This window comes from Dasypus novemcinctus, chromosome 21, assembly GCF_030445035.2.
Source record: "Dasypus novemcinctus isolate mDasNov1 chromosome 21, mDasNov1.1.hap2, whole genome shotgun sequence".
In the NCBI taxonomy this organism is placed as follows: domain Eukaryota; kingdom Metazoa; phylum Chordata; class Mammalia; order Cingulata; family Dasypodidae; genus Dasypus; species Dasypus novemcinctus.
In genome coordinates, this window is record NC_080693.1 from 56437136 (window position 1) to 56461252 (window position 24117).

The 24117-nt window shown below is 42.5% G+C and overlaps 1 protein-coding gene and 1 pseudogene across 2 annotated transcripts; both read right to left on the minus strand.

Moving 5' to 3' along the window:
- Positions 1 to 2745: 2745 nt before the first annotated feature.
- Positions 2746 to 5666, minus strand: ATP5MC1 (ATP synthase membrane subunit c locus 1). Of its 2 annotated transcripts, none has more exons than XM_004455381.4 (5): positions 5575 to 5666; positions 4943 to 4993; positions 3959 to 4036; positions 3396 to 3574; positions 2746 to 2961 (listed from the first exon to the last, which is right to left on the minus strand). In XM_004455381.4, exons 2-5 carry the CDS (start codon positions 4979 to 4981, stop codon positions 2847 to 2849), a joined length of 411 nt encoding a protein of 136 aa, XP_004455438.1. In that variant the 5' UTR covers positions 4982 to 4993; positions 5575 to 5666; the 3' UTR covers positions 2746 to 2846. The 2 variants fall into 2 exon arrangements, with proteins under 2 accessions (XP_004455438.1, XP_004455437.1); XM_004455380.4 differs by having other exon boundaries at positions 5505 to 5606.
- A 5-nt stretch (positions 5667 to 5671) lies between these two features.
- Positions 5672 to 21591, minus strand: LOC101429005 (magnesium transporter NIPA2-like; annotated as a pseudogene).
- Between the last annotated feature and the right edge of the window lie 2526 nt (positions 21592 to 24117).

Here is a 24117-nt window from a genome sequence, read left to right on the forward strand (position 1 = left end):
TTACATTTTCCAATGTCCTGTGTCTGCCTGCCTCTGGGGGAGTCCTTCCCCCCCAGGGCCTATTCTTTTGTCTTAAGCTCAATGCCTGATATAGATGAAACAATACCAAGGTTATAAATTCTGAACTAAAAGGAGAAATCAGAACTTGGACTGTTCTGAGGCTTCTGATTACAAGTAATAAGAGCTATATTTAATAATTTAGTAAGTATATTTGCATGTACTATCACATATATCATTCCTAAATCTTCATATGTATATTACATGTATCTCAATACGGTACATTTATTTTATATGTATCTTCATTATTTGCATATATTTACCTGTGTTCCCTCTTTTTTTTTTTTTGGTCACCACCACCACCATGAATTTTTCTTATCTACATTTTAGAGATGAGGAAATCAAGGCTCAGGGGGAGATCCTTAATGGCCTGGACTTGCTCTCCTGTCTGACTCCCAAGCTCATGCTCTTTGCCACCATTCTGAATTCTTAAGGCAATGACTTCTAACTGGTGTTTGGTCACTATCCCACTGAGGATATAATGAAAGCTACAAATCTTCTCGCAAGAAAAATGCACCTTTGTATCCATTCCCAAATAATTTGCACTAAGCAAAATGGTCTCATCCCTAGACCTTAGATAAAGAACCTCAGTGGTAGTGACTTAACCAGCCTGGTTGGAGATGGGAAAGCACTCCCCCCAACCCTCTATGGCTCCAGAGGGCCCACCAATCCCACTGCTGGTTTGGGTTTACAAACCCAGCAATACTAAGACTGTTTGGAGCCTGCAATGAAGACAAATTCTTATCAATCCTTTGGCAAAAACTAGGTTCTTGGATTTTCACCAAGAGAGGAAGATAAGCACCTTCCCTGGGGGCTGCTCCTTGATTACCACCAAGGAGTAGTGATCCAGAAAGGATATCAGCAAGCGGTCCCAAAGGGATACAAAGTTCCATTTGCGTAACAACATTGCCAGTTAATCCATTGCTCTTTGCTGCACCTCAGCTGCCAATCTAGTCTTAGTCCCATTCCTTTTCTGTGGCCTTGAGACTCCTGAGCTCTTTGGGTTCTATCACTGGTTTGCTGCAGGTCAACTTGAGGAAGTCACTTAAAGCATAGAGGCTTAGAGCAGCAGATAATGGTAGACCAGTGGCTCTCAACCAGGGGTGAGTTACCCACAGGCAGGAGATACTTAATGCCTGACATTTGGCAACTGGTTGTCATAACTGGGCAAGGGGGCTGCTACTGGTACCTAGTGGGTAGAGGCCAGGGATGCTGCTAAACATTCTTCAGTTGGCCAAGACAACCCCCCACAACAAAGAATTACCTGGCCCCAAGTATGCCAAAGTTGAGAAACTCTGTTGTAGAAAGACCATAATTGTGAATGAAGGTCAGACAGACTTGGATTGGACCCAATGGCCTTCTATATGACCTTGGGCAAGTCACTGAACCTCTGTGAGCCTTAGATGAATCAGCAGTGATAAAAACATAAGTTCTGGAGTCTGAATCCCAGCTTTACCAATCAGCTGTGTGACCTCAGAAGGGATGCCTTATCTCTGTTCCTTATTTATAAAATGACTTACCTCACAGGGATGTTGGGTTAATTAATATGGAGAGTGTTTAGCTGACTTATAAGTGCTTAAACATTAGATGACATTACAACTAAGGTTAGCCTCCTTTCTTTTCCTCTTTGAACTCCTACAGCATACGGCTTCTTTATCCACAACATTCATAATACATAGCACTGTTCACTATTGTTTCTTCTTGGGTCTCTATGCCCCAAGCCCCTTGAGGGCAAGGACCTTACACCTGCCTTCTCTCCAGTCCCTAGGAAGGAACTTAAACAGTTGCCCGTCTTACTGCTCCTTTTAAAACCACCCAACTTGGGAGAGACCAAGTTTCTCCTGATACCTCTGCATTAATTCTCTGTCCATGAATCATTCCTGCTGAGGTTTAGGAAGCAGTGTCTTTCTGTTGGTATATTAACTTAGTTTGATCTTACCTGGGCTATCAGTCCCACTTTAGCCAAGTTGGGGGAGACTGCAGGGCAGAGAGTTATAAACCCACAAAGATGTTTACTTTAGCTTTCTAAGTTAAATCTATTAGTTGTATCATCCCCCAAACACCATGTCTCTAGCAAAGATAAGATTGTAAATTCTCCAAAAGCAAGATTTGTGTATCTTCTATGCTTTATGCAAGAACATTTAGGTACTCTATGAAAGGCTAATTGATAATGAAAGTGAAACTTAGAAGTGAGGCTAAATTTACCAGATGTAGCCCTAGCTCCACTTCTAACTTGCTGTACAACTCCTCGGGACCAAGTTTCTCTTTCTATACCACCTTCTTGTTGTGGCACCAAAATGAAAATAGATTGGATAGCAGTTAAAAGTTCAGGCTGGCCTAAGGGGAAAGCCCCAATTTTACCACTTACTAGCTCCATGACCTTGGACAAGTTATTTTACTTGGCTAAGCCTTGGTCCCCCGTTTGCAAAACTGGTTTAATAGTTGTATTTATAATTCAAAATGTTTTTTCAGATAAATCTAAACACCAGTTATCACTACTGGGACAAATCCATGCTCGTCATGGGAGATGAAGAGAACCCCCCAAGTTTTTACAGTCATCACAATGCTACTTTTCAGCCCTAAAGAGTTCCTAATTGCCACTGGCAGACCCACTTCCTTCTCCTCTCTTCCCACCTTTCCCCCAAGGCCCTCCCTAAGGGTAAAGGACAGAGGCACAGGCTTATGGGATTAGAGAAACAGTGTGTTTAATGGTAAAGTTTAGCACACTCCAGCATGGGGTATGGCCTGGAATCCACGCAGCAGGGACGGCTAGGTGACCCAGTGGAGCCTCACATGGCGAAGAGGATGAGGAAGGCAACCATCAAACAGAAGAGCCCCATGGCCTCAGACAGGGCAAAGCCCAGAATGGCATAAGAGAAGAGCTGCTGCTTGAGTGACGGGTTCCTGCCAGGGACAGAAACTGATGCCAGCCCAGGGAGAAGAAAGGGTGAGGGGGCATAGCTGGCAGTGGAGGGCATAGGTAGTCAAGGTGGGTGGGAAGTTCTATGACTGGGGAGGGCCTAGCCTGCACATTTCCTGGGGGATTTCAATGGGCAAGCAAGTAACAATGAGTCAGGTTGGATACATAAATTCTGATTCAAGGGGAGCAGATGTAGCTCAAGTGGTGAAGCACCTACTTCCCATGTATGAGGTCCTGGGTTTGATCCCCAGTACCTCAAAAAATAAAAATAAAAAAAAAATTCTGATTCAGAGGTCACAGGAGGAAACAGAAGGCAGATGAAGTCAACCCAAAGGCTTAGGAGCTCCTCCTCCTGAGATACACCCCAAAGATGGTGCAATTTACAAAGGGAGCTTCTCTCAGCCACCTCCAAACTTACCTGGCATAGCCAATGATCAAGCTGCCAAACACTGTCCCAATGCCAGCCCCTGAGCCAGCCACACCAACTGTGGCGGCCCCAGCACCAATAAACTTGGCTGCTGTGTCAATGTCCCGGGGGACAGCACTGGTCTGAAACTCCCGTCTGGTCACCTGGAGTGGGTAGTTACTTTCTGAAGGCTAGAAGATGGAGCAACAAGAAAAAGGGAAAGATTTAGGGAGAGAGAGCAAGGATATAGTGAGGCCCAAGCACAGGTGCTGACTCCATACTCTCCCCCATCCATCTGAGCTCTGAAACTATTAGCAAACTGCCTGGCAAATACAGAATTTTCTTATTGTAGAGCCTGCTGGGAATTAGTCTTGGGGTCTGTCCTCAGACATGGCTGGGGAAATTTCATGGGCTCGGGAATCCTTACCTTTACAAGTTTCTCACCTACATTGCTCATCATCTGGGACTTAGAACTATAAAAATACCAGATTCTCTAACTCTCCTCCCATTTCTACCTAAAGGCAACTCAATTAACCTAAAGGACCTGTCTGGGGAATTCATAAGACAGCCCTTACCTGTTTAGATGGGATCTCTGGCCTACTCAGAAATGAGGCAGACACAGGCCTGATTAGACCCCTGGTACAAGAGCGGATCTGTAAAATCAGAAAACAAACACATGCACACCCCAAATCAGGTAACAAAATTCCCAATTTTTGGACTTCAGTCAAAAGTAACTGCAAACATCTTCAACAGAAAAAGTTCAATGTATTCAAGGTCAATTAATTTACTACTGTTACTATTAGATATGCCTATGCCAGAAGACAGCTGTGCTAAGACCCTGTTGTAGTCAGCAGTGGCAACTTTCACCATTCAAAACTATATACCAAAGCTCACTTCTATGGGTCCAACTTTAATCAATATCCAAAACTAACCAAATAGAATCTACACTAATTATCAAACCAGGTACAGGAAGGGTTTGTACCAGATGGGAAATCTTATTTTGCTAAAAATTACTTACTATTGCACACCCTGGATTAACTGGGTCGGTAAGTCTGGCAAAGACTCCTGAAACAGCCATATTAACAAAGCCATCTGTAACATGGCTTTCTTGAAATATTTTAGTGCAGAGGCTCTCAAACTTGGCTGAAAATTAGAATCACCTGGGGACTTCTAAAAAACACAGATGCCTGGGTTCCACCTCCATTACCAGAGTCTGTTGTAATTGGTCTAAGGTGAAGCCTGGTCATCAGGAGTTTTAAAAGCTCTCCAGATTATTCAAGGTTGAGATCTACTGTAATGGGATGCCTGGCTACTGGCCAAGCCAGGGGGTAAAGGTCGGATCCAGATTGATAAACTTCCAAAACCAAGGTAGCTGGCTTGGTTTAGAATTATCTGCTTGATTCTACAAGCCTAAATAAACAGGGGTTACTTGCATCGCACCCTATAGCCTTCCCAAAGTGTCAGTATCATCAGGACGCCTAGGTTCCTCTGAGTTCATTCATCAAATAGAGATGGCTCCCGCACCTGGCACTACAGAGCACCCCAGAACCTCAGCTTACCAGAGCCGAAGAAATGAGTAGTGCCCCCGTGGTCTGCATTTTTTTTTCAGTCTATAGAGGCAACAACAAAAAAGTTCCATTGAGAACCTGGTTGGTTGGTTATCCTGGCGACCTTCGGTCGACCCCTTCACCCCCGCCCGCCCTCCCAAGACCACGTTCTTCCTGGCATCGTGACCCAGCTGAGGGCATTAGAGGTCAGAAAGACAAGGTAAAGTCTCCGGTCCACCACCTTCAGCGCGTCAGGTCCGCAAAGGAAAGGCACGGAGATCAGAAGGAAAGGAAGGAGACCCAAGACCCAGAAGGAAAACGTAGCAAAAGGGGATGGTCTCCCGAGAAGGCTGAAGGCAGATAATGAGCACACGTCGTGCATAGTCCGGTCCCTTTTACACGGCTGCATTCAGCTCACCCCAGCCGGGACAGTTAATCACTCGTCATCGTGGGTATTAACATTAACTGGTAAGGATAAAGGTGCCCATCGCCTCTCCCGGTCCTGGGGTCAAAAGCCTCTGCACACAACCCAACCCAAAACTCTGGCAGTCACTGGCTCTCGGCCCCAAGTCACCTGCACTCCCACTGCCCTGGCACCCCAGCTCGGACCAAGGAGTTCATCCACCTCAAGGTGACTGACTCACCTCCCAGCTTTAGCACTTGGTCTCAGCGCTCAGCTCCTCCCAGCACACGTGTCCTGAGGCTCCTCCACTCTTATTGGCCGAAATCCCTCTCGAACTCCTATTGGTTGAAGCCTTCGAGTCCTTCTTTCTTATTGGTTTTCCACAGCTTCTTCCTCTCTCTCCACGGGGGCTTCATGGCAATTCCCGCCTCCATGCGGGTAAAGGCGGGGTTTCCTACGAGATGTGGTTTACGATTGGTTAATCCCTGAAATAGTCGACCATAGAGACGGTGGAACTCAAAGGTTCTGTACCCTCCCGCACAAAATGGCGACCAAGGTGGAAGCTGAAGAAAAAGGCGTGGGAGAGATGACCGGACGTATTACGCAGACAGACACACGACCTTAGACTTGAGTTTTCATTCGGGCGCTTCGGCCTTCAGGCGCGTTGCATCTTGGTATTTGTAGTCGGTTCGGAGGCCCTCAAAACAGCTGAGATCCCGCGAGACGTTCCTCCGCAAGCAGGGAGAGCCAACGCCTTTGCAGTAGTAGCTGCTTAAGAGATTTGAGGAAACGCTTCCTTCCGCCCCGGTAGATAAAGAGGCCGGCCCCAGCGAGCTTAAAAGTTTTGAAGTGGGCGCGCTTTTAGCAGTCTTGGCATAGCAACCAGATTTTTTTTTTTAAATAATTTTTTTATATTGTAAAACAATATTCTAAGGATATTGAATATCCCGTTAGAAAAGTTAGCCAAAAAAAGAGGCAATTTACTAAAGAAGAAATATACATTTCAAGAAAGACTGTGCAACCTTGCTAATCAAAGAAAATAGTTTAAGAGCACCATTTTGCACGTATCGAAAGAGTTCTTATTGATGTGAGTGGGGCACTATTGCTGGTGAGGGTGTAAATTGGAAAACCTTCATGAAAGCAATTTGGCAGTATTAGTATTTATTGTTTTCAAGCCTTTAAGTGATCCATCCTCTTTGACCCAGAAATTCTCTGACCCAGAAATCGAGGACCTTTAAACTCTATCCTCTTTAACCTGGTAATATCACTTCTAGGAATCTATCCTAAGGAAAGCATCAGAAATGCAATCAAGGATTTTGTTCAAAGGATGTACATTGACGTTTGTAGAACTAGAAAATTGGAAACAAGTAAATGGTAAACAACTAAATTAATTATAGTATCTTCACTTGAGGAAATGAGATATTAAAAATCATGTTTTTGAAGAGTATTTTATATTGAGAGAAGAAAATTTTCATGATTTAAGACATGAAAAATGCCAAAGTGTATAGCATTGTGAAAAAAGTAAGGAAGAAAAGATTGGAAGCAAAGAAAACTAAAGATTAATTCTGGATGGTGTAGTAAGGTGATTTATATTTTCTTTTTCCAAATTTTTATGAGTATGTATTAAATTTATTTTTATTTATTTATTTCTCTCCCCTTCTCCCCACCTCTGTTGTCTGCTCTCTGTGTCCATTCTCTGTGTGTTCTTCTTGTCAGCGGCACTGGGAATCTGGGCCTCTTTTTGTTGCGTCATCTTGCTGTGTCAGCTCTCTGTGTGTGCAGCGCCACTCCTGGGCAGGCTGTGCTTCTTTAGTGCAGGGCAGCTCTCCTGGCAGGGCCCACTCCTTGTGCATGGGGCATCCCTACACGGGGGACACCCCTGCATGGCAGGGCGCTCCTTGCTCACATCAGCACTGTGCATGGGGCAGCTCACCGCATAGGCCTGGAGGACCTGGGTTTGGACCCTGGACCTCGCATGTGATAGGGGACGCTTTATCAGTTGAGCCAAATCTACTTCTCTGTATTAAATTTAAAGTAGAAAACTATTTTAAAACTGCGTTAGGGGAAGTATAATTGGCCCAATGGATAGGGCGTCTGCCTACCACATGGGAGGTCCAGGGTTCAAACCCCAGGCCTCCTTGACCCGTGTGGAGCTGGCCCATGCGCAGTGCTGATGCGCGCAAGGAGTGCCCTGTCACGCAGGGGTTTCCCCCATGTAGGGGAGCCCCACGTGCAAGGACTGTGCCCCGTAAGGAGAGCCGCCCAGCGCGAAAGAAAGTGCAGCCTACCCAAGAATGGTGCCGCACACACGGAGCGCTGACAAAACAAGATGATGCAACAAAAAGAAACACAGATTCCTGGTGCCGCTGATAAAGGATAGAAGTGGTCACAGAAGAACACACAGCAAATGGACACAGAGAGCAGACAACTGGGAGGGAGGGGAGAAAAATAAATTTAAAAAATAACTACATTAGTTTGGAAAGTCAAAGCTCTGGATTCTTAGGAAGACTTTTTTCCCCTTCATTTTGAAAAAAAATAAACAGCTTTATTAAGGTATAATTGGCATATAATAAACAGCATATATTTAAAATATTCACTTTTATAACTTTTGACATTTGCTTGTATACATAAAACCATAACCACAATCAAGATAGTGATTTATTCATTATCCCCTAAAGTTTTCTAGTGCCCCCTTGGCTATCCCTCCATTTCTTGAAAGGGCTATTCTTTTTCCATTGCTTGGCTTTTGTGCCTTTGTCAGAAAAAGTTGTCCGTGTATGTGTCGGTTTATTTCTGGGCTCTATTTTGTTCCTTTGATATGCTTGTCTGTCTTTATGCCAAAACCACATTGTCTTTACGAAAACATTTAAATATTAAGGGACTTAATATATCCTGCCAGTATAATGGAAGGAGTGTGGAGTTTTGAAATCACACAGATCTGAGTTCCTGTCAAAGCTCTGCCATACAACTTGATATGTAACTCTGAGCAAGTCTCTCTCTTTTTTTAGAAAAGATTTCGCCCCCCTCCCCCAGATGATTCTCTCATCTGTCTGCTCATTGTTTGCTTGCCTTCTCCAGGAGGCACCAGGAACCAAACCTCGGACCTCCCACATGGGAGGGGGTGCCCAATGGCCTGAGCCACATCCACTGCCTGCAGGCTGGCTTATGGAATCTGCTGGTTTAGGCATCTGGCTTCTTGTGGCAGGTTGTGGCATATGGTGGGTTGTGGTATCTGCTCATTTTCTTTAGGAGGCACAGGGGCTGAACCCAGCACCTCTCATGTGGTTGGCTGGTGCCCAACTGGTTGAGCCACATTTGCTTCCTGCAAGTGTCTCTCTTTTTAAAAATATAGTGTGAAATTGTTTCATAGGTTTTATTTATCTATTTACTTATTTATTTATTTTTAATTTCTCTTCCCTCCCCCACCCCTCCCCGCAGTTGTCTGCTCTCTGTGTCTGTTCACTGTGTGTTCTTCTGTGTCCACCTGTATCTTGTCAGTGGCACCTGGAATCTGTTTCTTGTTTTTTGTTGCATCATCTTGCTGCGTGAGCTCTCCGTGTGTGTGTGTGGCGCCATTCCTGGGCAGCCTGCATTTTTTTTGTGCTGGGCGGCTCTCCTTATGGGGCGCACTCCTTGTGTGTGGGGCTCCCCTACGCGGGGACACCCCTGCGTGGCACAGCACTCCTTGTGCGCATCAGCACTGCGCATGGGCCAGCTCATCACACGGGTCAGGAGGCCCTGGGTTTGAACCTTGGAGCTCCCATGTGGTAGGCAGACGCCCTATCTGTTGGGCCAAATCTGCTTCCCCCTGCAAGTGTCTCTTGATCTTAGTTTTAGAAGCTGATATTGAGGACTCATCATATGGCAAGTGTGTCCTAGGTGCTTTCACCTGTCAATTATATAATTTAATCCTTACAACAACCCTTTGAGGTAGGTATTATTGTTCCACTTCACAGAATATCTTTCTCAGGCTGGTATATTTAGTAAGAGGTAAAGTTTGAACCCAGGTCTTTCTAGGTCCAAAGGACTCTTAACCATTAACTCTTGTGCCTTCCAAAAACCAAGGAAGCTATAAAATAGGGTTAATAATACCTGTCTTACAGAAATACGAGATAAAATAAATGCTAGGCAAGGTTGGTGGTTGGTGAATATTCTCTTTTTGTCACTATCCTACAACAAGTTACATTTTCACGTAGATCATCTTGACTTTGTCTACATGTATTAATTTTTTTCATATACATGTTTGTCACCTAGCTCTATTCATAGCATGTATTCAAAGTTGTCAAGGTCATCTTGTAACCTACTGAGAGGCAGGCAGTTCAGAGTCATGTTTAGAATGTGTATTTTCGAGTTAAACAAGCAGGGTTCAAGTCCTGTCCTGGCACTGCCACCTACCACTGTATGATTTAGGGCAAGGTCCTTAACCTCTCAAATACTCTGCATCATCATCTGCAAAATGGGGCTTCAGCAGAGTTGTTGCAAGGAATAAATGAAATAATATATGTGGAAGTGCTCTTTTTATTATTGAAATAGAAAGCCTGGTTAACCAGGAGAGGACGTGTGTACCGGAAGGGAGTTGGAAGCCTCAAGTCCAGCTCTGACATTTGGGGCTTATACCAGGGTGGCTTGGAGGAGGCACAACAGCTTCTGAGAGAACTCGGAGCAAATTCCTGAATAGGCAGAATGTTTCTGTTTAAGGAGGCAAAGGGCAAATTTGTGGATGATAAACCAGCTGGTACCTCTCTCCAAAGGCATTTCTGACTTTCCTTTCAAAACTCACCTCTTCTACCTAGAGTCTTACCCAGATCCCTCTTTTCCCGCAAGCCCAGTTCCTTACTCCTACTTCGGGAATTCAATTCCACAAACATTTTTGAGCACTTAACTTGTATAAGCACTGTCCTTGGCACTGGGAGTACACAGATGATAGAAAATCATTCTCTGCCCTAAAATAACTCAAAATTGGCAAGTACATAAATACGTAAACATAAGTACATAAATACTTAAATGATTAAGACTATATTGTAGTGGGGAATGGGGTATATGGGAAACTCTTATATATATATATATTATATATATTTTTTAAAGATTTGTTTTTTATTTATTTCTCTCCCTTCCTCCCCCCCCCCAGTTGTCTGCTCTCTGTGTCCATTTGCTGTGTGTTCTTCTGTGACTGCTTCTATCCTTATCAGTGGCCCTGGGAATCTGTGTTTCTTTTTGTTGCGTCATCGTATTGTGTCAGCTCTCTGTGAGTGCGACGCCATTCTTGGGCAGGCTGCACTTTCTTTTGTGCTGGGCAGCTTTCCTTACGGGTGCACTCCTTGCGCTATGGGGCTCCCCTACGCGGGGAATACCCCTCGTGGCGCGGCACTCCTTGTGCGCATCAGCACTGCCATGGGCCAGCTCCACACGGGTCAAGGAGGCCTGGGATTGAACCACAGACCTCCCATTTGGTAGGCGGATGCCCTATCCATTGGGCCAAGTCTGCTTCCCTCATATTTTTTAATGTAACATTTTGTGTCATCTATGTATCTTTAAAAAAAAAAAAGAAAACCAAAACTATATTGTAGGAGAGCAGATGTAGCTCAAGCGGTTGAGCAACTTCTTCTCACATACAAGGCCCTGGGTTTGATCCCTGGTACCTCCTAAAAACAAAACAAATAACAAACAAACAAATGAAGAAACCAACTCTGGGGGAGCCAGTGTAGCTCAGTGGTAGAGTGCCAGCTTCCCACGTATGAGGTCCTGGGTTCAATCTCTGGCCCCCAGTACTTCAAAAAATAAATTAATTTTTAAAAATTGTTAAAAAACCCCTAACTCTATATTGTATGGTGGAGGGGTAATATATGGGAGCTCTGTATGGTGATATGCATGTTTGTTTTGTGAGTTCACAACTTATACCACACACTTATTTTTTTATGGATGTTCATGTATGAAAGATAAACAATTTAAAAAGCTTTTAAAAAGAAAAAAAAAAGCCATATTGTAGCACAATAAAAACTCTGCAAGACACAAAGACATGTGAGGCTAACACCATCTGGAGAGAACCAAGGAAGCCTTTTTCAAAAAAATTTTTGGGAGCTGGGTTTGAGGGTAAGCATAAGTGAGCTAGATCTATCAAAGGAGAGGATGAGAGTGGGTGGGGCTATTCCAGGCAGAGTGTACAGCGTGTATAAAAACACAGAGAAGAGTTGGAGTATCCAAGCTGAGGCCAAGGAGCCATGGCCAGGGATCAGTACTAGGATGACTGCTGCACTTCCACTAAATATTTTGAAAACATTCCTGCCTGAAAATGCTGCATGAAATATAATAAATATATGTTTAAATGTATAGCTTCATTTTTACAGCTAAAAGAAAAGGTATTCTATATTACACCCAAATTACCAATTTCCCACAGGCCGAAACAACACCTCCCCTACCAAATGACCCAACTGGTGATTATATATTCTCTATGAAGAATATTAGCAAAGGTAAAGAAGTTTCTTTTGTGTGTGTGTGAGGGGGGGAGGGGGTAGAGAGGGTTCATGGAGGTAAATGCTAGCTTTTTTTTTTTTAGATTTCTTTTCTTTATTTATCCCCCCCACCTTCATTGTTTGTGTTCACTGTCTGCTCTCTGTTTCCAATTCGTGTGTGCTCTCTGTGTCTGCTTGTCTTCTCTTCAGGAGGCACTGGGAACTGAACCTGGGACCCCCCATGTGGATGAGAGGCGCTCAATCACCTGAACCACCTCAGTTCCCTGGTTTGTTATGTTTCTCATTGTCTTTCCTCTTTGTGTCTCTTCTGTTGTGTCATCTCACCATGCCTGCCTGCCACGCCAGCTTGCCTTTTCCAGGAGCATGGGAACCAAACCCAGGACCTCCCATGTGGTAGGCAGAAGCCCAATTGCTTGAGCCACATCCACTTCCCTAAATGCTAGCTTTTAAATACATAACTGTGCTCACAAGAAAGTAAGAGAAATCCTTAGAGACCCAAAACAAAGAGGGGACTTAGCCAGAGCAGTGAACATGTAACATTAAACTGAAGCTGCTGTGGCTGGGAATATGGTGGGATAGTGAAAGTGGTGTCAGTCTTGGAAATTAAGCAGCTGGAGTTTTAATTCCCCTGGGGACAGAATGATTTTGGGCTTGTGAAAGATAGATAGTTGGAACTCAAATTCCCAAATAAAGCTAAGATCCTCAAAAAGCTACATTCTTTTGGTAAAGGGTGGATTTAAAAGAAAATCCATCCACAGTAACAAGTAAGCTTGTCAATCTATTCCTGGTTCTGGGTTAAAATAAAAAAAAAAGATTTCCCAAGAATTTGTAACTTTAGGGGCTATACGTTATGTCAGTTTTGGATTCAAATCTAAATCCTGTGGTTCAAGAGCGTCCAAGCTGAGCAATGGGCATTAAAAGTGATCTTGGTTCAGGGATGTCCTGGGCTGAATGTAAAACTTCCCTGGATCTATACAGGATTCCCACACTAAAGCCTCACTGAAAAATGAGCTCCACAAGGAGACAGTCCACAGGGAGCAAGAATCAGCAGCTGTAACAAACAGCAAGAATTTCCAATAATGTAACTCTTGGATAGTGTATTAGTCAGCCAAAGGGGTGCTGATGCAAAATATCAGAAATTGGTTGGTTTTTATAAAGGATTTTTATTTAGGGTAGGAGCTTACAGATACCAGGCCATAAAGGATAAGTTACTTCCCTCACCAAAGTTTATTTTCACGTGTTGGAGCAAGATGGCTGCCAACATCTGCAAGGGTTCAGGTTTCCTGGGTTCTTCTGGGCTCAGCAGCTCTGTTTTTTCCACAAGGTCAGCTGAAGAGTATCAGGTGAACAGCTCTGTCTCTTTGCCTGAGGCTCCAGCTTAAGACTTCAGCATCAAACTCCAACATCAAAACTCCAACATTAAGAACCCCCACCTCTGTCCTTTGCCATGCCCTAATGACTAATGACGTGGCCCAATCAAAGCCCTATCATAACTCAATCATGCCCAGGCAAAGACCGTATTACAAACATAATCCAATACCTATTTTTGGAATTCATAACCATATCAAACTGCTACGATTGCATTTATAAATCTGTATGAAAGAGGCAATAAATGAAGTAGTTATGGGTATGGATTCTAAAGTCATGGGTTCTAGTGCAGTCTCTCTACTTCCTGTCCATGTGATCTTGGGCAGGTTGATTAACTTCTCTGTGCCTCTATTTTCTTACATAGGATTGTTCTAACTCCGTGGATTTCTCTTTTTCTCTGTATTAGTCTCATTTATAAAGGATTCTAGTAAGAAGATTAAGACCCACCTTGGGCCATGCCAAACTGAAGTAACCTCATTCATATGAGGTTTTCTGGGGTTCATACAGTTTCTAACCACCACACCAAGTTATCACCATACTACCTATCTCAACACCACATTCCCACCAATAGTAAATGAGTGTGCCTATTTCTTCACATCCTCTCTAATACTTGGAATTTTCTGTCTTTTCCCCCCAGTTTTTTTTCTTGCAGCATTCTAGTGATTGTGAAATGGTATCTCATGGTTTTGGTTTGCATTTCCCTAGTGGCTAATGATGTGAATACATTTTCATTTGCTTTTTGGCCATTTGTACATCTTTTTTGGAGAAATGTCTATTCAAGTTTTTTGCCATTTTAAAAAATTGGGTGGTTTGTCTTTGTTGTTGAATTACAGGATTTCTTTATATATTCTGGATATTAAACACTTGTGGGCTATGTGACTTTGAATATTTTCGCCCAGTCTGTGTGTTGTCATTTTACTTTCATGATAAAGTCCTTTCTTTAAAAGATTTATTTATTTTTATTTATTTCTACCCCCCTCATTGTTTGCACTTGCTGTTTGCTCACCTTCTTCTTCTTTTTTTTTTTTTAGGAGACACTGAGAACCAAACCTGGGGCCTCCCATGTGGGTGGGAGGTGCCTAATCATTCCCCGATAAAGTTCTTTGATTCACAAAAGTTTTAAATTTTTATGAAGCCCCCTTTATCTATTTTTTTCTTTTGTTGCTCATACTTTGAGTGTACTATCCAGCAGAACATTGCCTAAAACAAAGTCCTGAAGATGCTTCCCTATGTTTTCCTCTAGGAGTTTTATAATTCTGGTTCTTATATTTAGGTCCTTGATCATTTAGAGTTGATTTTTGTGTATGGTATGAGGTAAGGTTCCATCTTCATTCTTTTGCCTATGGGCATCCAGTTTTCTTCGCACCATTATTGTTTCCCAATTAAGTGAACTTGGCTTAAACATCAATTGGTCATACATAAAAATAAGTGTATAGACCAATGGAACCAAATTGATGGATTAGAAACAGACCCTCACATCTACAGTCAAGTGATTTTTTTAGTTCCCCCCCACCTTGCGTCTTGCTTGCTGTCTGCTCTCTGTGTCCATTTGCTGTGCATTTCTTCTGTGTGTTTGTATTTATTTTATTTATTCCCCCTTGAGGCTTGCTTGTTGTTTTTCTCTGTTTCTATTCGCTGCACATTCTTCTGTGTTTTTTTTTAGTTGTCTCCCTTTTTGTTGTGTCACCTTGCTGAGTTGGCTCTCCACGGCACTTGCTGGCCGGGCGGCACTCCGCAGTGCTTGCGGGCTGGCAGCTCTCGCTGGTGTGCGTGTGAGCCTGTGTTAATAAGGAGGCTCCAAGAGGCAAACCCAGGGCCTCCCATATGGTAGACTGGAGCCCAGCTGATTAAGCCACAGCCGCTTCCCCTCAAGTGATTTTTGACAAAGTTGTCAAGCCACCCAGATAGAACAGAACACTCTATTCAACAAATGGTGCTGGGGGAACTGGATATCTATATCCAAAAGAAAGAAAGAGAACCCCTATCTAACACCTAACACAAAAATTAACTCAAAATGGATCAAAGATCTGAATATAAAAACTAGAACCATAAAATCCCTAGAAGAAAATGTAGGGAAACATCTTAAAAACCTGGCGGTAGGTGGTGGTTTCTTAAACCTTACACTGAAAGCATGAACAATGAAAGAAAAAATGAATAAATGGGACCTCATCGAACTTAAACACCCCTGTGCTTCAAAAGACTTTGTCAAGAAGGTGAAAAGGTAGCCTACTCAGTGGGGGAAAATATTTGGAAACCACATATCCAATAAGGCTTTGATTTCCATGCTATATAAAGAGATCATGCATCTTTTTTTTTTTTTTAAAAGATAGATTACATAATCTTTAAAAGATTAGATTACATAAATGTTACATTAAAAATATAGGAAATTCCCATATGCCCTGCTCCCCACATGTCCCACATTTTCCCACATTAACAACATCCTTCTTCAGTGTGGTACAGTCATTGCAATTGATGAATACATTTTGGAGCATTGCCACTAAGCATGGATTATAGTTTACATTGTAGTTTACACTCTCTCCCACACAATTCTGTAGGTTATGGCAAGATATACAATGGCCTGGATCTGTTGTTGCAATGTCATTCAGGACGACTCCCAAGTCCCAATAATGCCCCCATATTACACCTGTTTTTCCCTCTCCCTGCTCCCAGAACCTCCAGTGGCCACTGCCTCCACATCAGTGATATAATTTCTCCTTTTGGGAGAATCACATAAGTCTATAGTAGAATACCAGTAAGGCTACTTTAGTCCAAGATCATACATCCTAACAATAAAAGGGCAAGCAATCCAATTTAAAAATGAGCAAAAGACTTAAATAGACATTTCTCCAAAGAGGAAATACAAATGGCAAAAAGGCACATGAAAACATGTTCAATATCACTAGCTGTTAGGGAAGTGCAAATTAAAACTACGAGATATCATCTAACACATTATAGAATGGACGTTACTCAAAAAAACAGAAAACAACAAGTGCCAGAGAGGATGTGGAGAAATAGAAACACTCCTTCACTGTTAGTGGGAATGTAGAATTATGCAGCCTCTGTGGAAGATAGTTTGGCAGTTCCTCAGGAAGCTAAATATAGAACTGCCATATTACCATGCAATTCGTCTACTAAGAGTATGTCCAGAAGAACTGAAAACAGGGATGCAAAAAGACATTTGCATACCAATGCCCATAGCAACATTATTCACAATTGCCAAAAGATGGAAACAACCCAAATATCCATTAACTGATGAATGGATAAACAAAATGTGGCATATACATACAATGGAATACTATGCTGCTCTAAGAAGAAATGAAATTGGGTCACATATGACAGCATGGATGAACCTTGAGGACAATATGCTGAGTGAAATAAGCCAGCCCCAAAAGGACAAATATTGTGTGGTAACACTAATATGAACTAAACACAAGGAATGAACACATGGAGTTAAAACCCAACAGGTTATTGGGAGAGAGGTTGAGGGTTGAGAAGGGGTACTGATGCTTAATGTATGTAGAATTTTTTATTAACATGACTGCAAAAGTGTGGAAATGGATAGAGTGGATGGTGATACATTAGAGTGAGTATAACTAACTTGGTTACTTTATAAATGGGATTGTGACTGAAAGGGATAGTTTAGGGATGTAAATGTCAATTGAAAGAAATCTAGAGAATAATCTAGGTACTGAATAACATAGTGAACGCAGAGGTGGGTGAGGATTGTGGTTAATAGTACAAATACAATAATGTTCTTCTATGAACTAAAACAAAGGTATGCCACTATGACAAGATGGTAAGGATATGGTGATGCATGGGAAAAATACAATTAAGCTAATTTTATGGATTATAATTAACAGCAATTTTGTAATATTCTTCCATCAATATCAAAAAAGGTACTATATCAATGCTAAGTGTCAATAATAGGGGAGAATGGGTTTTTTCTTTTGGACTAAGGAAAATATTTTAAAAATTATTTAGGTGATGACTGCACAACTCTGTGATGAAAGCCACTGAATGAACACTTTGTATGGATTGTACAAGGCATGAAACTAAGTGGTGGAAGATGGATTGTGGCAGAAGATGGACTGTGGTTAACAGTACACATATGAGTGTTCTCTCATGAACTATATAAAATGTATAATAGTAATACATGGTGTTAATAATGGGGGATGTATGGAAAAAATATACCAAATGTAAGCTATGGACCATAGCTAGTGGTAATAGTCTGACAATATTCTTTCATAATATGTAAAAATGTTCCACAACAATGCAAGGAATTGTGGGGATGATGTATGGGAATTCTCTACATTATGTGTGACTGTTTTGTAGGCTCACAACTTACCTAATAAAAAAATATATATTTAAAAAATCAATTGGCTATAGATGTGAGGGTTTATTACTGAACTCTCAGTTTGATTCCATTGGGCTATATGTTGGTCCTTGTACCAGTATCATACTCTTTTGTTTTGCAAGGTAAACCACAGCATAATGTATTTGAGTAGTTTTGTTCTTTTTTAAATCAAAAACTTTAAAATGGTCAGAGATTGACAGAGAAGATGACAAATGTATATATAGTACTTTTATTACCAATGAAAAAAACAAAGCATATTCATAGACTTAAAATTATCATTAGTGCAATTAGTTTGGGGTAAAGGACTCAAAATTTATAATACCCCTAAAATAATACAGTGTTAATAATAGAAATATAATTCAGCCACATACTGAGGTCATTTTAGCGAGCTACCTTTATTTAAATGTAAGAAAAGTAATATCTTGGTCCCAATCAGTGAAACCTTTAAAAAGATTGTTTTTAGTGAACCAGATTTGAGTATGCTGCTTTTTCAGACACATTCTGATATTCAAATTCATATTATTGCAGAATTATTGATTAAATTTAAAATTTTTCTTTTTAAAAAGGCTGTCAGATTCCCATTTCTTCAGGAGATTTTTTTCACCAGAATGTTGTTCAATTCCACAGGTTAAGCTTTCTTCATTATTATTAAGAATTTCATATATATCAGAGAGCTTGACATTCATTGCTTTCTCATCTTTTTTTTTTGAGGTACTGGGCCTAAGATTGAACCTGGGATCTTGTATGTGGGAAGCTGGCGCTCAGCCCCTGAGCCACACTGGCTCCCCTGACTTGGTTTTCTCATTCGTTTGCTCGTTGTTTGCTTTTTTGTTTTTAGGAGGCACCGGAAACTGAACCCAGGACATCCCATGTGGGAAGCAGGCACTCAACCGTTTAAGCCACATCTGCTCCCCTCTCATCCTTTTGAAAAGACAATGACAGACTTGCTAAACTAAAACTGACATCTTTAAAGGAATGCAAAAAAAAAAAAATGATCCCCACAATGATGGTAAGGAAGCTACTCAAAGTACCGATGACATCAATGGGTATATCTCACCCCTCCTTAAGAAGAGTAGCTGAACAAGTTAAAACTGATGTTATGAAGACTATGTAATATTTTGGCATCATGGTGGAAGTGTTGAATATGTCCAAGGCCCTATTCAGGTAATTAGCCGGGTGCTCACACATGCTGTCAGGCTCAGCAGCAGAACCCAGGCCAGGGAGTGTCGCAGCACGGGCTTTCCAGCAAACACTCCTTCAATAGCGATGCCCAGGCCTTTCACCAGGAGACTGATAATGCTCCAATCATGGAGCAGATTGTTATATTCACAAGAATGTTTGTCTGTCCACAGCGAGGTCCCGCCATGAAGATTAATATCAAGGACACAGTGACAACAAGTGTTGCATAGACCACAAAACCTGGGTCTCCTTGCTAGTGGGACATTTCATTTTAAGGTTTCTCTCTCCTCTTCTTTTGGAGCGTGGATGACCAAAACTGTAGACCCTAGAATACTTAACAAACAATTTTCCCATGAAGATTAGTTCTTTTGTTTAGAAAGTATGAAAAATGGTGCTCACTCAGACACTGAGAACTTCTGATGAAGTCACTAATGTGACTGGAGCAAATGCATATGCAGCGAAGTTGGCTACTAAACCAGCTCCCACTGATAGCAGTTCAGTCCACCACAACTATTCTTTAAGATATGCTTGGCTACCTTGACCTGCTCTCATGGAGCCTTTTCTGGCAAGTCACAGGAGGCCTCTTTTTTTCCCACAAAATAAAACTCCCCCCAGTGAAAATGCTGGAGCTCATAGTCAACCCCAGACCAAAATTAAAGTCTTATTTTCCACATCCCTGGATTATTTCATTTTCTACTTAATTGGTTCCTGTGAATCACATTGATCACAGAACAAAGAAGCTGCGGGTACTGGAGGCAGGACAATGCATCCTCCAGCAAGGTGAAAATAGGACGTTGCTATGAATATCCTGACAAGTGTGAGTTCTCCTGTATTCTCAGACTCGATAATGCTCTGCATTCATTCTCTGTAATTAAAGGGCAATCACAGGAAGCAGATGTGGCTCAGACGATTGGACTCCTGTCTACCATATAGGAGGACCGGGGTTCAATCCCTGGGGCCTCCTGGTGAAGGCAAGCTGGCCCGTGCCATTGCAGAGAACTGAAGGCCTGCACCGCTGTGGAGAGCTGAGAGCATACAGTGAGTGCAAACAACAGGGGGCGGGTGGGGGATAAATGAACAAATCTTTGGAAAAAAGTTAACAACAACAAAAAAAGGTGAATAACAGCTGTGAGAGCCCAGGTCAGCAGGCCTGCCACGTAGCTGACTTTCCTGGATCTGGCCGGGTCACTGCAACTCACCGCCGTGCAGGTTGCCATGGCCTGCCCTGCCGGCATTTGGACGGTCACTGCCCTCCTTGCTCTCCAGGAGGAAGTGAAAGCATCTGGGACTGCAGCCTGGGTGCCAACTCCTCCATGGGGAGCCCAGAGGGGAACCTGCCAGGGACGACCTCCACCCCGCTACTGCTGCGGGGACCCATAGTGTTGTTATTGTTTTTAAGATTTATTTTATTTATTTATTTCTCCCCACCCCCTCCTTGTTTGTACTTGCTTCTGTTCTTCTTCCTTTTAGGAGGCACCGGGAACTGAAAATGGGACCTCCCCTGTGTGGGGGGGTGGGTTCTTAATTGTTTGAGCCACCTCTGCTCCATGCTTTATTGATCTCTTATTATGTTTTCCTTCTTGTGTCTCTTGTTGCATCATCTTGTTGCATCAGCTGGTCATGCCAGCCAGTTGTGTCAGCTTGCTGTCTTGCTCATTTTCTTTAGGAGGTACTGGGGGAAAAAGGATGTGGCTCAACCAATTGGGCTCCCGTCTACCATATAGGAGGTCCAGGGTTTGATGCCCAGGGCCTCCTGGTGAGGGCAAGCTGGCCCACGCAGAGTGCCGGCCCATGCAGGAATGCAGTCCCACAGAGGAGAGCCGCCCTACATGGGAATGCTGCCCCATGTGGGAAAGCCGCCCTGCACAGGGGTGCTGGTCGACACCGAGAGCTGGCGCAGCAAAATGACACAACAAGAGACACAGAGGAGAGAAAATAAGAAGATGTAGCAGAACAGGGGAGCTGAGGTGGTGCAAGAGAGTAATCTCTCTCCTACTCCAGAAGGTCCCAGGATCAGTTCCTGGAGCCGCCTAATGAGAAGACACGCAGACACGGAAGAAAACACAGCAAATGGACACAGAGGACAGACAATGGGGGGAGTGGGGAGGGGAGAAAGAAATAAAATAAATCTTTTAAAAAAAGGCGAAATGGAAGCACTGGAAACAGAACCTGGGACCTCCCATGTGATAGGCAGGAGCTCAATTGCTTGAACCACATCTACTTCCCCCACAGTGGTTTTTTTTTTATTTTAAAGATTTATTTATTTATTTAATTCCCCCCTCCCCCGGTTGTCTGTTCTCTGTGTCTATTTGCTGCGTCTTGTGTCTTTGTCCGCTTCTGTTGTCGTCAGCGGCACGGAAAGTGTGGGTGGCGCCATTCCTGAGCAGGCTGCACTTTCTTTTGCGCTGGGCGGCTCTCCTTACGGGGCGCACCCCTTGCGCGTGGGGCTACCCTACGCGGGGGACACCCCTGGGTGGTACGGCACTCCTTGCGCGCATCAGCACTGCGCATGGGCCAGCTCCACACGGGTCAAGGAGGCCCGGGGTTTGAACCGCGGACCTCCCATGTGGTAGACGGACGCCCTAACCACTGGGCCAAGTACGTTTTCCCCACAGTGTTTTGATTACTTCAGCTTTTTTAATAAGTTTTTAAGTTCAGGAGGTGCGTGAGTCCTCCACCTTTTTCTTCATTTTCAAGATGGATTGACTGTTTGGGACTTGTCTTAGTTTGCTACAGGGCTGGCAATGCAAAGTACCAGAAATGGGTTGGCTTTTATAGTGGGAAATTTTTTACAGTAAAACCTTATAGTTCCTAGGCCATGAAATGTCCAAACCGACACCATCAGACATGTTTTCTCACCAAAGTCAGCTACTGGTGATCCTGGCATCCTGCCATGTGGCAGTCAGGCAAGACACTTTACTGGGCTCTCTACTTTCTCCTTGAACTCAGCTGTGGCCAGTCAGTCGTCTCTCCCTGGACCTCTGCTCCTTGAACCTCTCCAGGCTTCTCTTCTTGTCACCTCTAGGGGAAACTGGAGTCCTTTCTGCTACATGGCTGGATCACATATGTCAGCTTCCTTTCTCTCTGTGTGTCTCTCTCTCAGACCCAGGATGAGGGCAGATACACAAGCTGGCTCACACCTCACGGATGCAGTCCAATCAAAAGGCCTAAAGGGATCTTATCAAGTAATCTAATCAAAGTCCTCTCAATCAAATTCAATGCAATCAAAGGGCCCCATACCCACATGAATGGATAAATTCAAGAACATAAACTTTTTCTGGGATTCACAAAATTCAAGCTGTCACAGGACTTATTACCGTTCCATATAAATTTGATGATCAGCTTTTCCATTTCAGCAAAGAAGCCGGGTAGAATTTTTTTTTTTCATATAATAAACTTTATTTTTAAAGAGGTTTTAGAATACAGAAAAGTTACATCAAAAGATTAAGAGTTTCCCGTATGCCCCACCCTTGGCCTTCCCACATCTTCCACTATTAATGACATCTAACAATAGTGTAGTATATTTGTTACAAATGATGAATAAATATTGAAGCATTGCTACTAACCAAGATCTATAGTTTACGCTGTGATTTGCACTTAATTCCAATGCCCTAAAAATGTCCTTTGTTCCACCCCTTATTCCCTCCCCCCTCCCCTCAGAACCTCTGGTAACCACTATCTTCATATCAATGTTACATGCTCTACCATTCTACACTATTAAGTTTACTTTGTCCACGGTTACATTTCCCCCTTATGTTTGTTCATTCCTCATCCTTGAGGATTTTGGGATGGTGATGGTTGCTCTGCTTCGGATTGAGAGGGGGCTTTGATCTTACGAAGCAGGTGGAAGGAACTGTTTTACTTGAAGTTGTGGATTCTCTCTGTTTTTTGGGATGGGGGTAGTCCATCATCATCATTTTGTTTGCCCTCCTGGGCAAGTCCAGTGAACTAGATAGTAGGTGTTGGCCACAACTCTGCTGAGATGCAGGGATCAATTGGCATATTAACAAATGAAGATTTAAGTCTGAGAAGAAAATTAAATGAATATAGTGCTAATTATAGGTTCAAATAAATGGGGTAGAAGAGTCATGTGTAGGGAAATTGTAAATGAGTCTGACTCTGTTACACTGGGGAAATAGGTTGTCATATATTCCAAGATAAGCTTCACCAACAGGGTGCTGATTTCAAGGGGTCATGTGCATTGCTTGTAATGCCTGGATGGCTCTAGAGCCCTCGGGAGCACCCCTATTTGAAGCTTTGCTTCCCCCTTTTAGTCAAGGTCTTTTGCCAAATGCATTGCTAGCTGGTGCTTGGTATTAATCCTTCAGTGTCAGGGAGGTTCATCCCTTGGAGTCTGTCCCATGCCAGGGGGAAGGCAGTGTATTTATTTGCTGACTTTGGCTTAGAGAGAGACCATTTTGAGTAAAGAGGAGTTTTTCAGGGGGTAACACTTAGGCAACAGTTATTATTAAGCTAAATTTCAATTTTACAAGAATAAAGTCCATAAGTACATGCATTAATATCGAGGGTTTGGTGGATTGGTCTGTTTTCTTTTATTAGGCACTGACTATGTACTTGAGAGATTCTTGCCCCTCTGTTTGAGAATATAGCAGGACTCCCCTGGTGGAATTTTGATCAGGATTGTTTTGAATCTGTAAATTGATTTGGGTAGAATTGACATCTTAGCAATGTTTAGTCTTGCAGTCCATGAACACAGAATGTCCTTCCATTTATTTAGGCCTTCTTTGATTTCTTTTAACAATGTTTTGTAGTTTTCTGTGTACAATTCCTTTACATCCTTGGTTAGATTTCTTCCTAGATATTTGATTCTTTTAGTTGTTATGGTAAATGGATTTTATTTTCTAGATTTCTTCTTCAAATTGTTTATTACTAGTTTATAGAAACACTGTTGATTTTTGTATGTTTGCTTTGTACCTCCACCCCTTTGTTGAATATGTTTATTCATTCTGGCAGTTTTGTTGTGGATTTTTCAGGATTTTCTGTATATAGGATCGTGTCATCTGCAAACAGGGAAAGTTTCACTTCTTACTTCACAATTTAGATGCCTTTATTTCTCTTTGCTAATTGCTCTGGCTAGAATTTCCAGTAAAATGTTGAATAACAGTGGTGACAGTGGGCATCCTTGTCTTTTCCAGACCTTAGAGGGAAAGCTCTCAGTCTTTCACCAGTGAGTATAATGTTAGCAGTGGGTTTTTATTACATGTCCTTTATCGTGTTGAGGAAGTTTCCTTCTATTCCTAGTTTTTAAAGTGTTGTTTTTTTTAATCAAGAAGAGGTGCTGTATTTTGTCAAATGGCTTTTCTACATCAACTGAGATGATCATATGGTTTTGTCCTTCATTTTGTTATTGTGTTGTGTTACAGTAATTTCTTTCCTTATGTTTTTTTTTTTT

Coding starts and splice junctions, on each gene's coding strand:
- ATP5MC1 (XM_004455381.4), bottom strand. CDS start 4,981: ATGCAGACCACGGGGGCACTACTCATTTCTTCGGCTCTG. Junction 4,037..4,942: donor TACTCATTTCTTCGGCTCTG/GTAAGCTGAGGT, acceptor CTGATTTTACAG/ATCCGCTCTTGTACCAGGGG. Junction 2,962..3,395: donor TTGATCATTGGCTATGCCAG/GTAAGTTTGGAG, acceptor TGTCCCTGGCAG/GAACCCGTCACTCAAGCAGC.